Here is a 12833-nt window from a genome sequence, read left to right on the forward strand (position 1 = left end):
AGGGTTGCATCTGTCCCATTCATGGTGACTTGCTACTGTGCAGGACAAAACTTTTCCACCTTTAGCACAAAAGGCTGGTGTGTGCCTGGTTTTCCAGGTGAAGGTTAACCAAAACAACAGCTGGACCATTATTATTTAGGTCCTTTCTCTGGCTTCCTTTTTCACCACTGATAAATCGATTGTCCATCTCATTCCCTTATTGTCCATCTCATTCCCTTAAGAAATTGCACCGTTATCATCCACAAGGCAACTCTCAATTTACGAAGGATTAGCCCTATCACATAAACTCCTGATGGTTCAGCAGCTGAGCTGTACTTACAGTAGACATCGACTGTCCTGCTGATGTTCGTGCTGCCTAAAGCGTTGGTCACCTCGCAAGAGATTGGTTCAAAAAAATAGGTATGGTCAACAATGGTCTCATAAGAGTCCCCCGATGCTTCCTTTATAATGTGTCCCTTTTTGGCCCACCTGCAGAAAGACAACAAGGAGAAGAGCAGGGCTGTGTTATAAAGGCATTGCCACGTAAAACAGGTTTCACTGTACAAGGACCACACATGGAAGGAGATGTCAAAACAAAACCAAGTTAAGGACACAGGGAGAAAGGTCCAATTCAGGCCACTCCCCAGGCCTGATACACAAGCACAGGTTGTGATGTTGCACTCCGTGTGAAACACCATTGTGCAGAAGCTTCTCCAGCAAATTTCTCCTTGCTACCAAACGCTGTTCATTTCTGGTGGCTTGCGGAGAGATAGATAAAAAGTGCTGGATCATCCGTCAGTCAGTCAATCACAGATTTGTTTAAACCCATGTCAACATAGAACTGCTGGTTCAGCATGGTGAGTCCCTGCGTGCAAATTGCTTGCCCTTTATTTATTTTATTTTATTTAGTACATTCACACCCCGCCTTTCATCTTTTTCCAAATGGCAGATTTAGGAATCTAAGACAGCCTCCCATCCAGACCTTGACTTGCTTAGCTTTCACAAAGCAGATGCACTATGCACTTGCTGACCGTGCCATGGAAACTCAACATGTGAAGCAGCCTTCATGGCAGTGGCATTATGAGTAGCCCTCAAAGAGCACCTTTATTGGCCCTCTATGAAAAATAATCTAGGGATTGCCTCCTACTCCTCACAATTGTTGAACAACAGTAGCCCCATCCAAGAGGTCCCTCTCATGTTTTCCCATCATGGGGGAGAGTGGGGGGCAGGCATAGGCAAACTCAGCTCTCCAGATGTTTGGGGACTAGAACTCCTATGATCCCTAGCTAACAGGGCCAGTGTTCAGGGGTGATGGGAATTGTAGTCCTAAAACATCTGGAGGGCCAAGTTTGCTATGCCTGGTGTGTGGGGGGGTGCTTGCTGCTCTTACACCTGGCAACCCAGCCCCACCAGCCTCCATGCACTGGGGCTAAATGCCTGAAGCAGGGAGCCAGCGCTGCATGTAGAGGCTCCTCAGGTGAATTAGAGCCCTGATTGATGCAGGGTTCTAAATGGTGCAGCCAGTCTCTAAAAGACTGGATCATCAGGAATGCAATGGAGGGGACAGAGGTCAGCAAGTGTGTCCTTCCTCTCCCGACACACATGATGGAAAACACCTGAGGAAGAATGTCTGGATAAAGATAGACAGTGCAGGAGTGCCAAGCCTTTTTCAGCCACATTCCCTTAAGGGCAACATTCTGAGGGCCACATGACAGCAGTGGGCAGGACCAGAGGAAAATGGGTAGAGCAACAAATAGTGCCTTTGTATAGTAGGCTACTCTCCCCCTCCCTGTCATCTCCATCCAGACAAGCAAGAATTCAATGGCACTTTCCAGCTAGGCAAAAATGGTTGGAGTGCAAAGCAGGGTCAATAAGGGTGTGGTCTGGGGAGAGTGGCATGACTTGAAGAGACCAGGTCAGACAAAGAGAGGCAGACAAAGAAACTTGGAAGGCCATGTTGGTCCCCAGCCTAGAGCTCCCTTCCCCTGGGCTTGTGAGCCAGTGTGGTGCACTGGGTCAACAGTCAGACTCAGGTTCCAATCCCCATTCAGTCTTGAAACTCACTGGGTATCCTTGGGACACTCATCTCCTTTGCTGCTTAACTCATATTACTGGGTTGCTCTGAGAATGAAGTGGGATAACCCCATGTGAGCATGGAAACCACCCCACACATTGAGAAGTAGCAGCAAACCAAACCAAAAGTGAAAAAAGGACTAAGAAACAAATATATAAGTTGCTGAAAGAAATTGCAATTGCTTGTGCTGTAGGCCAGGTGATGCATGCAACGTGTAACGATTGCTCTTATATTGTATTTTTTTAATGGTTGGTCTACAGATAATGTAAATTAATGAACTGAACTTAATGGAACAGACCTGGAAAAAAAAGTATGTCTTGCGTACTCAAGAGTCTAGTGCAACCCTTGGACATACGTGCTATTCTAAACCACTTGCATTCCGATCACATGTGGTCAACATCACCCAGATTCTTCTGCTGGGGATATTCTACCATGACAAACACCTTTTTCTCAGCCACAGATGGCTGAATCTGCAGACAATGTGGAATTGGAATATATCAGCGGTAGAAGATTTTGCTAAACTATCTCCTGGGGTTGAGACCATCTGTAATGCAGATTCCACCTAAGTCATCCTAGGATGTTCATCCATCTCTGCTAACTGAACAAGTTCTCTTATAATTGACTCTTTCTTGACCTACTTATATAACCTGTTGTTTCTGGCAATGTAGCAGAAAGCCACCAACTGTTATTTGTTATCCAAAAAGTGTGTGAATGGGGAAGGGGGCCAAATCGCAGGGTTTTCACATTTAAAAAGAGCAGTTCCTAAAATAAACTGGGTGAGACCTCTCAGCTCAGGGGTAGCACATATGATTTACATACAGAGAGCGAAAGACCCAATCCTCAGCCTTTTGTGATAAAAAGATGTCAGTGTGTAAGGCTGTGGGAGATGTGGAATAGAGGAGAAATTCATTCGGTCCACATTGTAAAACAGAGCGACCTAATTTGTTGGTCCCAGCCTTATGCAGGGGCCAGGAAGCAGCTACCCATTGGGTTATGCATCTTTCCTGATTTTGCAAAACAACTCCTGCTAAAAATGTGTCCCCAAATGGATATTTTACAGGACAATTGCATTTTGTATAAACTGTGTGCTTTGGGGGAAAGTGTGAACAATTTAAATGTGATTTTTTTTTTTGGGGGGGGGAGTGTTGGTTTTGCATTTTTATAAACAATCCACAAAAGAAAGTATGGAACAGACCTACAATTGTGAAGTTGACCCCAGATAGAAATAGGTTGGTTCATCCATTCCTAGGGGAAAAAACCTCTGCTTGGGACCTTGGAGAACAAAGTCATAGACACAACATACACATGTTCACTTCTCTCCATGTGCACAGATGTTTCATTTTCTGGAAACAACTTGCAGACATATGTCATTGCAACAAGAAATTTGTACAAAATAAGTCAGACAGACACCACGGTGTAACTCTCACCATAAGTTGGCAGAAAAACACATAGAAGCATTCTTTCTTCCCAGAGAATCAATCCCTCTTCCTGGAGAACTCTTTGAATGGTAGCTCTGTGAGGAGAATAGGAATCTCCTAACAACTCTCAGCACCCTTAAGAAACTACATTTCCCAGGTTTTTTTGGGGGAAGCCATGACTGTTTCAAGTGATACAATGCTGCATTAAACATACAGTGCAGATGAGTCCTCAATGTCAAAGTTAAGACATGGCATAGCATGTCTCTCTACGTCAGCAATGGGGAAACACTGACCTAGGGGCCAAATTAGGACTCTCGTTGGTTCTTAATTTCACCCAGGAGGTCATTTTCCTTCAGCCATGCCCCTCTTCCCCACATCTGTTGTCATATGACAGGCTGCAGAGAAACAATCTAGAGTCTTAGAATGCACTCGTGATTGTTCTACTGCAAGTCAGTGCCTTTTAAGTTTGGTGCCTTTTAAGTCCTGACAGGTGCCAATAGCAAGTCCCGCTCGGATGGGTTCAACTCAGGAGCTCCTGAATGGAGCCAACACCTGCTGAAAATTGGGTGTGCATTTGGCACTGAACCAACCCTCTTTTCTGCAGCAACCTTTGCATCTGGGGCTTGAATTCAAGAACCTTCCTTCACAGCTGCAAAAGAAAAGAAGAAGAAGAAGAGAAGAAGAAGAAGAGTTTGGATTTGATATCCCGCCTTTCACTCCCTTTAAGGAGTCTCAAAGCGGCTAACATTCTCCTTTCCCTTCCTCCCCCACAACAAACACTCTGTGAGGTGAGTGGGGCTGAGAGACTTCAGAGAAGTGTGACTGGCCCAAGGTCACCCAGCAGCTGCATGTGGAGGAGCGGAGACGCAAACCCGGTTACCCAGGATTACGAGACTACCGCTCTTAACCACTACACCACACTGGCTCTTCATGAATTGGGCCTGGAAACAAAGCAGCGGTACGTGTTCACACCTTCTTGTTCCTGTGAACAATCTACGTAGCTGCTGCCTTCTGCGTTAGCTGCCATTTCTGAACTGTCTCCAAAGGCAGCCCCATATACAGCACATTGCAGTAGTCTAACCTGGAGGCTACCAGAGTATAGGCAGCTGAAGCCAGGCTATGTTCTGTATGAATCACAAATAAAGGGCCAGAGGTGAGAATAGAGATTCAGCAAGTGAATATGCACATTTATAGCAGAAAGCAGTGCTCGCTTAATCATGATGCTTGCAACAGGGAAAAACTGCAGGGTAGAAATGAGCCTAGCCATACTTATCTGGATCCTGCCCTCAAACATTCTATCAAGGGCTTTCGCTAATATGAGCACCTGGTGCTTAAATGCTCACAACACCCGTACAATGGATTCCAGCAGCTCCTGGTTGCAAACCTGGCTGATACTGACACACACATCCTCTAAATCACTGCTAAGCGTAGAACAAACAGGGGAGAATTCTGCCAGTCATGATGATTATTGGACAGGCTGAGCTTCCAGGCTCATAAAAGCAAGAAGACCCGTAGCCAGCCCCAAAGCGCCTGGGAAAATCCAGTCCAAGGTTTGCCAGTTCATGCACTCAGGTCTGTCAACATCAAAACACACAGTTCAGTTCCCCTGGGCTCCCCCCTCCTCCTTTTTTTAATCAAAGGGAACTTTATCCCTTTAAGGCAGTTGAAATAACATTATACTAGAAAGCCAAGCTGGCATTTGAAACATTGCAATGTGAAAATTGTCTTTTGAGGACAAGCTGTCAACTCAGCACTTAAATTAAACTGCTGTTTACCAAACAATAAGCAAATGTGACCTAATGGGGCACCATCTGGCATCCTGCCACACTGGGGATGTCAGAGATGGATAGATGGAGGAACTGACAGTGTACGAGAGATTAGATTAAGATGATCTGGGGGGCAGGTGGGTGCGGGGCGAAAACCTAAAAAGCATGGTAGCATCTGCAATCAATAATAATAATAATAATAATAATAATAATAATAATAATATGGATGCCACTTTTCTACATAATGTGCCTAAAGTAGCTCACAACACAAGAGGAAACCACATTACCAGTACATCATTACAACACCAGATTTATGTACGATACATCAATGAATAATTCATTTCGACAATATGGGTGTCGTAAGATTTTAAATTTAGTACAAAGTAAACTATCAGTCGGGACGCGGGTGGCGCTGTGGGTAAAAGCCTCAGCGCCTAGGGCTTGCCGATCGAAAGGTTGGCGGTTCGAATCCCTGCGGCGGTGTGCGCTCCCGTTGCTCGGTCCCAGCGCCTGCCAACCTAGCAGTTCGAAAGCACCCCTGGGTGCAAGTAGATAAATAGGGACCGCTTTCTAGCGGGAAGGTAAACGGCGTTTCCGTGTGCAGCTCTGGCTCGCCAGAGCAGCGATGTCACGCTGGCCACGTGACCCGGAAGTGTCTCCGGACAGCGCTGGCCCCTGGCCTCTTGAGTGAGATGGGCGCACAACCCCAGAGTCTGGCAAGACTGGCCTGTACGGGCAGGGGTACCTTTACCTTTACCTAAACTATCAGTCATATAAAAATTAACTGCCAATCTAACTTCATAAGTATCTGCTGGCTGAAATTCAATCCACTCACCACTCAGTAACTTTTGTCTTATGGAAGACGAGGACATGGTTCAATTAGGCCTGATACCCAAAGCAGCATGCATTAAGAGGCAGCGCTGATGGAGCACTGAAACACACACACACACACACACACACAGTATCACTGCTATCTGTGGGTCATAATCAGAAATGCAAATATGTAGCACAAGGCAGGATAGTGCATCACACATAGTTTCTTCCTGTTACATAAAGATGTAACCACATGAAGAGAGAGGGGAGAGGCACTTCCTGTCCTGACTCTTTGCCCTTGCAAACCCATCAGTGTAGCTAAGCTTTGAGCAATGGAACTGGAGCATATTAAACCGATTTACTGTTGCTAAAAGCAATGTTTATTTATTAAGGACATTTTAAACCTGACTTCATCGATTGATCTCAGGACAGGTTTACAAGACCACTTAAAAAATTTAAAACAATAAAAACCATCATCATAACAAAGTAACAGCAGTTAAAAATATAAAATTAAACTTCCAAACACACTGATTAGAGCAGTGGGCTAACATCCCAGAAATGCCCAGGAAAACAAAAAAGTTTTAACCTGGAGCTGAAACACCATACTTTCAGGGGGAGGGCACTCCATAATCAGGGGGCCACCATGGAGAAGTCCCAACTGGTGTTGGAAGGAAATGCACTGTGTTTGAGACTAGTTTCACACTTTATAGGGGTGCCAACTTGAATAAAATATTGTGGGGGCCCAGGTAAGCCACGTCGCAGCCCCTAGGAGTTGGCTCCTATGACGTTTGATGTATCAACTATGGCATACTGATGTTATTTGCAGCAAACACAGTAAGGAGAATGATACATGGTTGTTCTTATAACATGTGAGTGGTCCAACAAAGGCACCCGGGCTCAACTTCTGATCACATTGTTCCAACTGGTTAAAAAAACCTGTTTTGATTGTCATGTTTCTTTCTTTTCTTTCTTTCTTTTTTACAACCAGCTTGTTTTATTATATATTCTAATTAAGGATATTTCAATGCCCTGATGGTGTTGTTATTGTCTATGTCGGCAGTGTCATTTTTGCCTATTTCCCTCAGAAATAGCCCAACAATTTTGGGGAAGAAGAAGCGCAACAACTTTTCTGGCCGGATTTTCACTTTTTGAACTATGGCAACCCTAGCTTAGAAGCCATTTGGGCATATAAGCGGTATACAAATAAGTAAATAAAAATTGTACAGAGGTAGTTGAGTACACACACACCTGTCATTCCTCTGTTACAAGAGGAGTAACAGTACAAGGCAAGAGTGTAACAGTAATATACATAATTATCACATGAAGTGTGGATTCCCTGTTAGAATCAGGGTGTGGGCACTGGCGGAAGAAGGGGTGTGTGGTGGGTGTGGTTTGTCCCGGGTGTCATCCCTGAGGGGGATGACATCCCCGTCCCGATCCCCCTGGATGCTCACCGTGGGCGGCACCCCCTTGGGATGCTAGCTCCGCCCCTGGGTGCACAGCATGTGCACCTGTCTGGGTGCTGGAGCAGCGAGCTCCACCTCTGGGTGTGGGGCCGGCTTTAGGGTTTGCCGAGCTTGGCATTTATCTCGGGCACCAAGCTGGGAGGGCCACCAACCTAAGTCCTAGTGGCTCAATGTTCAGTGAGTCTACTGAATGAAGTGAGCTGCAGGTGGTGGGGAGAGGGGAGGGGAGGGGAGGAAAAGCCACTTCCACCCTGCAGAGGAGGTGGGATTGTGGGCGCATTGGTATTGTATTGTAGATGGAAGAGGGGAGGAAGTGCCATCACCTGCCCCGCATATTGAAGGGTAGTCCGATAAAGGATTCTGGGGGGCGTGGCCCTGTCCAAAGCCAATGGAGGTGAGGGCCTAAGGCACGCCCCCCAGCGGTGACCCCGGGGGAGTTCCTAGTAGTTGATGTGCATCAGCAGGACTCCCCCTACTGGTGGTTAACCCTTTCCGGACTTCAAGCGGACAGGCTGAAGCCGGATAGTCTGCTAGGACCAATGCCTAAGCCAATACCGCTCATCACCTGTAACCAATAAAGTTGTGGCCATATTTAGCCCATTAACCTTAAATAATTGTGTCATGTGTCTTTAGTTCCACCGGGGGGAGGGGGAACTCACCACGCAAGGGAAAGAAGGGAAAGGAAAGAACTAGCAGCAATTCTCAACACACTCCACACACACACCCCGCCCCAGTTGTTTGAGTACTAACTCTGAAATAAATTTCCATCAATTAGCTTTTAAAGTACGCTTCCCTTTCAGTCTCTAGTTTGATGTCATTTGTTCCAGATAAAAATCAGCGGAATGCAGCTTCACTTTGAGGTGACATTACGAAGCCCTAAGCACTACAAATGTGAGCGCTATAAATAGGAATAATAATATTAACCTGTGAGCGGAAAGGGGTCAGTTTCAAATGTCGACAGCTTATTTATTCGTTTGTTTGTAACTTTCCTTTGTGTTTGCGTCTTTTTTAAAAAGAATGAATGCCTCACCCCGAAATGGAGCAGGAGAGCAGGGGTGGCAACGCAGCAAAAGAATGAAAGGAAACTCCTTCGTTGTTGCTGGGAAAGCGGAGTTGAATCTGCTAGCAAGGCAAGGGCTTTCACAGTCCCGCAGAAGCCATGCAACATGGCAACACTGCAACCCTGTCTAACAGAAGATATGCCGGAGGGACTGATTGCACATCACTCTGCATCCGCCATCCAGGCAAGCAAAAGACCTTGCCAGAGTTCAAGGACACATTCTAGCTAGGCAAGAACTTCTGGGGTGCAAAGCAGGGCTGGTGATGAACATGGCCTGGGCTGAGTTCTGAGGGCCAGCCAAAAAGGCATGGAGGGCCATGTGTCTCTAGGCTAGCAGGGTAGTAAGGCACATGCCTTGTAGGCAGGGGATTCCTGATCCAATCCCTGGTATCTCTGGTTAGGGCGATCAAAGGAAACGTGCTGTGAAAGACCTCTGCCTAAGATCATAGAGAAGTGCTGTCAGTCAGATCAGAGCAGGGGTGGGGAATCTGTGAGCCATCAGAAGTTAGTAGACATTGTTGAGACTCCAGCTCCCATCAGTTCCAGCCAGCCTGGCTAATGATCAAGGGTGAAGGGAGCTGTAGTCCAGCAAAATCTGGAAGGTGACCAGTTCCCCCAGAGTTGGAAGTAGACAATACTGGGCCAGATGCACAAATTGTTTGACCTGGAAGGCCCTGTAGCTTTCTCCATTATGAATAATAATTGAAGGGACAGAGGAATAAAAGAGAGGCACAACAGAGAAATCTTCATGTTTATCTCAGAAAGCGAGGCTCAATTGGTGGTGCTCAATAGACCAGGGATGGGGACCTCTGGCCCACCAGATGTTGCTGGACTCCAGTAGTCATAAGCCCTATTCAGCATGACTTAGCCAGGGTTGATGAAATTGTAGCCCAGCAGTATCTGAAGGACAACAATTAGCCGCCCCTGCTACTGAGCCTTCCCCTAACCCAGATCTGCTCTTAACTGAATTCAGTTTAGACTTGGGTCTTTGGCACTTGGATGTAATTATGACCCACTGCTCCGGTCTAATGCTGCCATTCTAACTCTAACTCCAACCATGCCCAATTCTAGATGCATGATGCACCCAATTCCTACAGTCATCTTGCTTTCAGGCCGAGGGAGCCGGCGTTTGTCCACAGACAGCTTTCTGGGTCATATGGCCAGCATGACTAAACTGCTTCTGGCGCAACAGAGCACCGTGACATTTACACAGCATGGGTGGCACAGTGGTCTAGACCTCTTGGGTTTGCCAATTGGAAGGTCTGCTGTTCGAATTCACACAATGGGTTGAGCTCCCATTGCTCTGACCCAGCTTCTGCCAACCTAGCAGTTCGAAAGCATGTCAGTGCAAGTAGATAAATAGGTCCTGCTGTGGCAGGGAAGTAAAGAGCGATAACAAAATGGTGCATTGCTGTCCCCTGCTCCTGGACCTGCACAGCCACCCCCCCCACTTTGTCAAAAAGGCTAGAGTCTGAGGCCTGTGATCTGTATGCACATATATTTGGCTTGTGCAAATGCCCTCTCTCAACAGTGTTTCTGACCATAAGGAGAGAGACTGTCCAAAAGCATGCAGAAGAACAAGTCTTGCTGAAGCAGAGCCAGAATGGCTTTTGCAAGGGTAAGTCCCTTTCTCAGCAACAAGCATATAGATGGAGGTGATTCATATGACATTGTGTACTGAAGACTTTCAAAAAGCCTCTGACAGTGCTGCATCAAAACTCTGGAGTAAGCTTAGCAGTCATGGAACAAGAGAGGCAGAATGGGAATAAATGGAGAATTCTCCCAATGAGCAGATGTAGAAAGTGGAGTGTCCACCCACCAAAGAAAAAACAGAACTTGCACTTTTTAACTTGTTACTTCTTAAGCTGTAGCCCTATCTGATGCTGATGGGAAGCCTGCAAGCAGAACCCGATTGCAATAGCACACCTTGCCCTTGTGATTCCCAGCAACTGACATGCAAAAGTATACTGTCTCTGACGAGTAGAACATAGCCATTATTCAGCGCACACAAAGCCCAAGAATGCATGCAGGTTAGCAGTGGTGGTTGGTGCCCATTAGGACTGGTAGGTCGAGAGGCAGGGAGACAGAGCCATTGACAGCAATAGCCACCTAATCCTAGCTTGGCCCCCATCTTCCTCTCTGCTCAGTTCTACTAGGGCAACACTAAAGGAAGCTGGTAGGCAGTGGTATCCTCTGGACTGGTTGTGTGCAAAGAGGCTGGGTGATGGGGGCTGACAGAGAGTAAACTGAAGTTGGTGGGGCAGTGCCCAATTTGTCCCAATGGATCACTGCAGGTCAGGGGCAGGAACAGTGGGGTGTGACCTGCACAGTTTCAGCCTGTGTCTCTGACAATGTGAAAAGGGCTTGCAGAAGACCTGAGCTGCCAATGGGGAAGGGAAGCAAGAGCTGCCAGATCTAGACTGCTGCCGATCCTGTGGTTAAAAGTCCAAATCCGAAGGGTGGGGGGCTGGGGTGGGTGGGTTGAACAGCAGGGCTCTGCACTCCAACTGATGACACGAGCTTTTCAAAAGAGATATATTAACGGTACAGATGTGAGCTCAATTTGTATGCATTTATCTCCTTTCTTCACTCATTTATCTTCACGCCTCCAACAGATGCTGACTAGCCATTTCAGCTTCTCCCCCCCGCTGGGTGATTGGGGTGTGCATAGAAGTAAATCAGCTCCCTTTCCGCCTCCCCCCTCCCGCTGCTTCTTCCTTTAATAATTAATCCAGTGACTTTGCTTTTATTTTTGGCCTTGCATTCAACAAGCTCATGAGAAAAGCACTTTTTTGTGCTTTGAATGCCGCTCTCCTTGTCCTTGCTGTAAACCGGAGTGTCTACCTAAGTTTGGAATACTGTACTACGCATTCCCTACCTCCCTGAGAGGTGAGGCATTGCCAAGGTTCTTTAAACAACGGCAACAGCATCAACAACAACCCACTCAATTAAAAATAAATACAGTGGTACCTTGGGTTATGTACTTAATTCGTTCCGGAGGTCCGTTCTTAACCTGAAACTGATCTTAACCTGAAGCACCACTTTAGCTAATGGGGCCTCCCGCTGCTGCCGCGCTGCTGGAGCACAATTTCTGTTCTCATGCTGAAGCAAAGTTCTTAACCCGAGGTACTATTTCTGGGTTAGCGGAGTATGTAAGCTGAAGCGTATGTAACCTGAAGCGTCTGTAACCCAAGGTACCACTGTAAACCAGGAGTGGGGGGGGGAGAGTAATTTGGCCCTTCCAGGCTTTCTATCTGGCCCTTGGGACTCTCCCCAGCCACATCCATCACAAGCCCTGCTTGGGGTTTATTGTATGGCTGGAATGTGCCCTTGAGCTCTGATAGTAACTCTTGCTCACCTAGACTAAGGACAGAGTGGTGTGTCTGAGTTTGTGTGGAAACTAGCTCACCGTAGAAACATTCTCGTTCTTCCCACTTTTGCCTCTGGCCCTGCTGACCACTGGCATGTGGCTCTTGGAATGTTGCCCAGAAGAAAATGTGCCCTCAGGCTGAAAATGGTCCCCCTCAGCACCTATGTTCATGATTCTTCTCTAAAATGGATCTGGGTAGATGCCTAAAATCCAGTGGTCACCCAACTCTCCCTCATTTCGCCGTCTTTACCTCCCAGTTGAGTTTTCCCAGGTTAAAACAGAAAACAAACACCTGCCCCCTGTCCTTCTGTTTGTCTCTTCTAGGGCATTTGCAAAATGCCTCTCCTGCTGCTCTTCACCTTGCTTTAAACCCGCAAATGGGAAGAGTAAATGAGAAGCTCGAATCCATGAAATGAAAAGCCAAAGTTAATTAGTTCCTATCAGCATGATTACAGAATGCTTCGGGGACTGAGCACCTAATTGTGCAGAAAGTCCCATTTTGGGTGATTAAGTTAAAAGCGAGTCTTTTACGGGGCACAATAACTAGCCTCCCCGTGTCTCTTCCCTTCCTGGGCGTGGAACACAATCAGCAAATAGGGCTGCCACCAGTCTTCGTGGGAGAGAACATTGTGGTCGTTCCAGCTAGCTTGTGATCCGATTGCAAAGCCCTCACTTTGCAAGAGGTGAAATGTGACGGGGCCTACGGGTGCCAGTGTTATGTGATGATAAGGAACTGTGCATTTTGATGAAGCACGCTTGGTAATCCACTTTGTCTAGCCTGCTGCAAGATTGACACCGGACACCTAAATGTAAGGATCAGAAATATCCCCTTAGAAACAGCCTTTCTAGAAAAGCTAACCAATAGACTGAAACTGACACGGGGAGAA

At 46.7% G+C, this 12833-nt stretch overlaps 1 protein-coding gene across 2 annotated transcripts in view; it reads right to left on the reverse strand.

The window, feature by feature from the left end:
* KIRREL3 (kirre like nephrin family adhesion molecule 3) overlaps positions 1–12833 on the reverse strand; it is a 761495-nt gene that overhangs the window by 72998 nt on the left and 675664 nt on the right. For both annotated transcript variants that reach the window (XM_083713549.1, XM_083713548.1), the window contains exon 9: positions 320–468. In XM_083713549.1, coding sequence (XP_083569675.1) covers positions 320–468 — 149 coding nt within the window. The remainder of the gene's footprint in view (positions 1–319; positions 469–12833) is intronic.

The sequence above is a fragment of the Podarcis gaigeae genome, assembly GCF_964106915.1.
Source record: "Podarcis gaigeae genome assembly, chromosome: 15".
Taxonomy (NCBI): Eukaryota; Metazoa; Chordata; class Lepidosauria; order Squamata; family Lacertidae; genus Podarcis; species Podarcis gaigeae.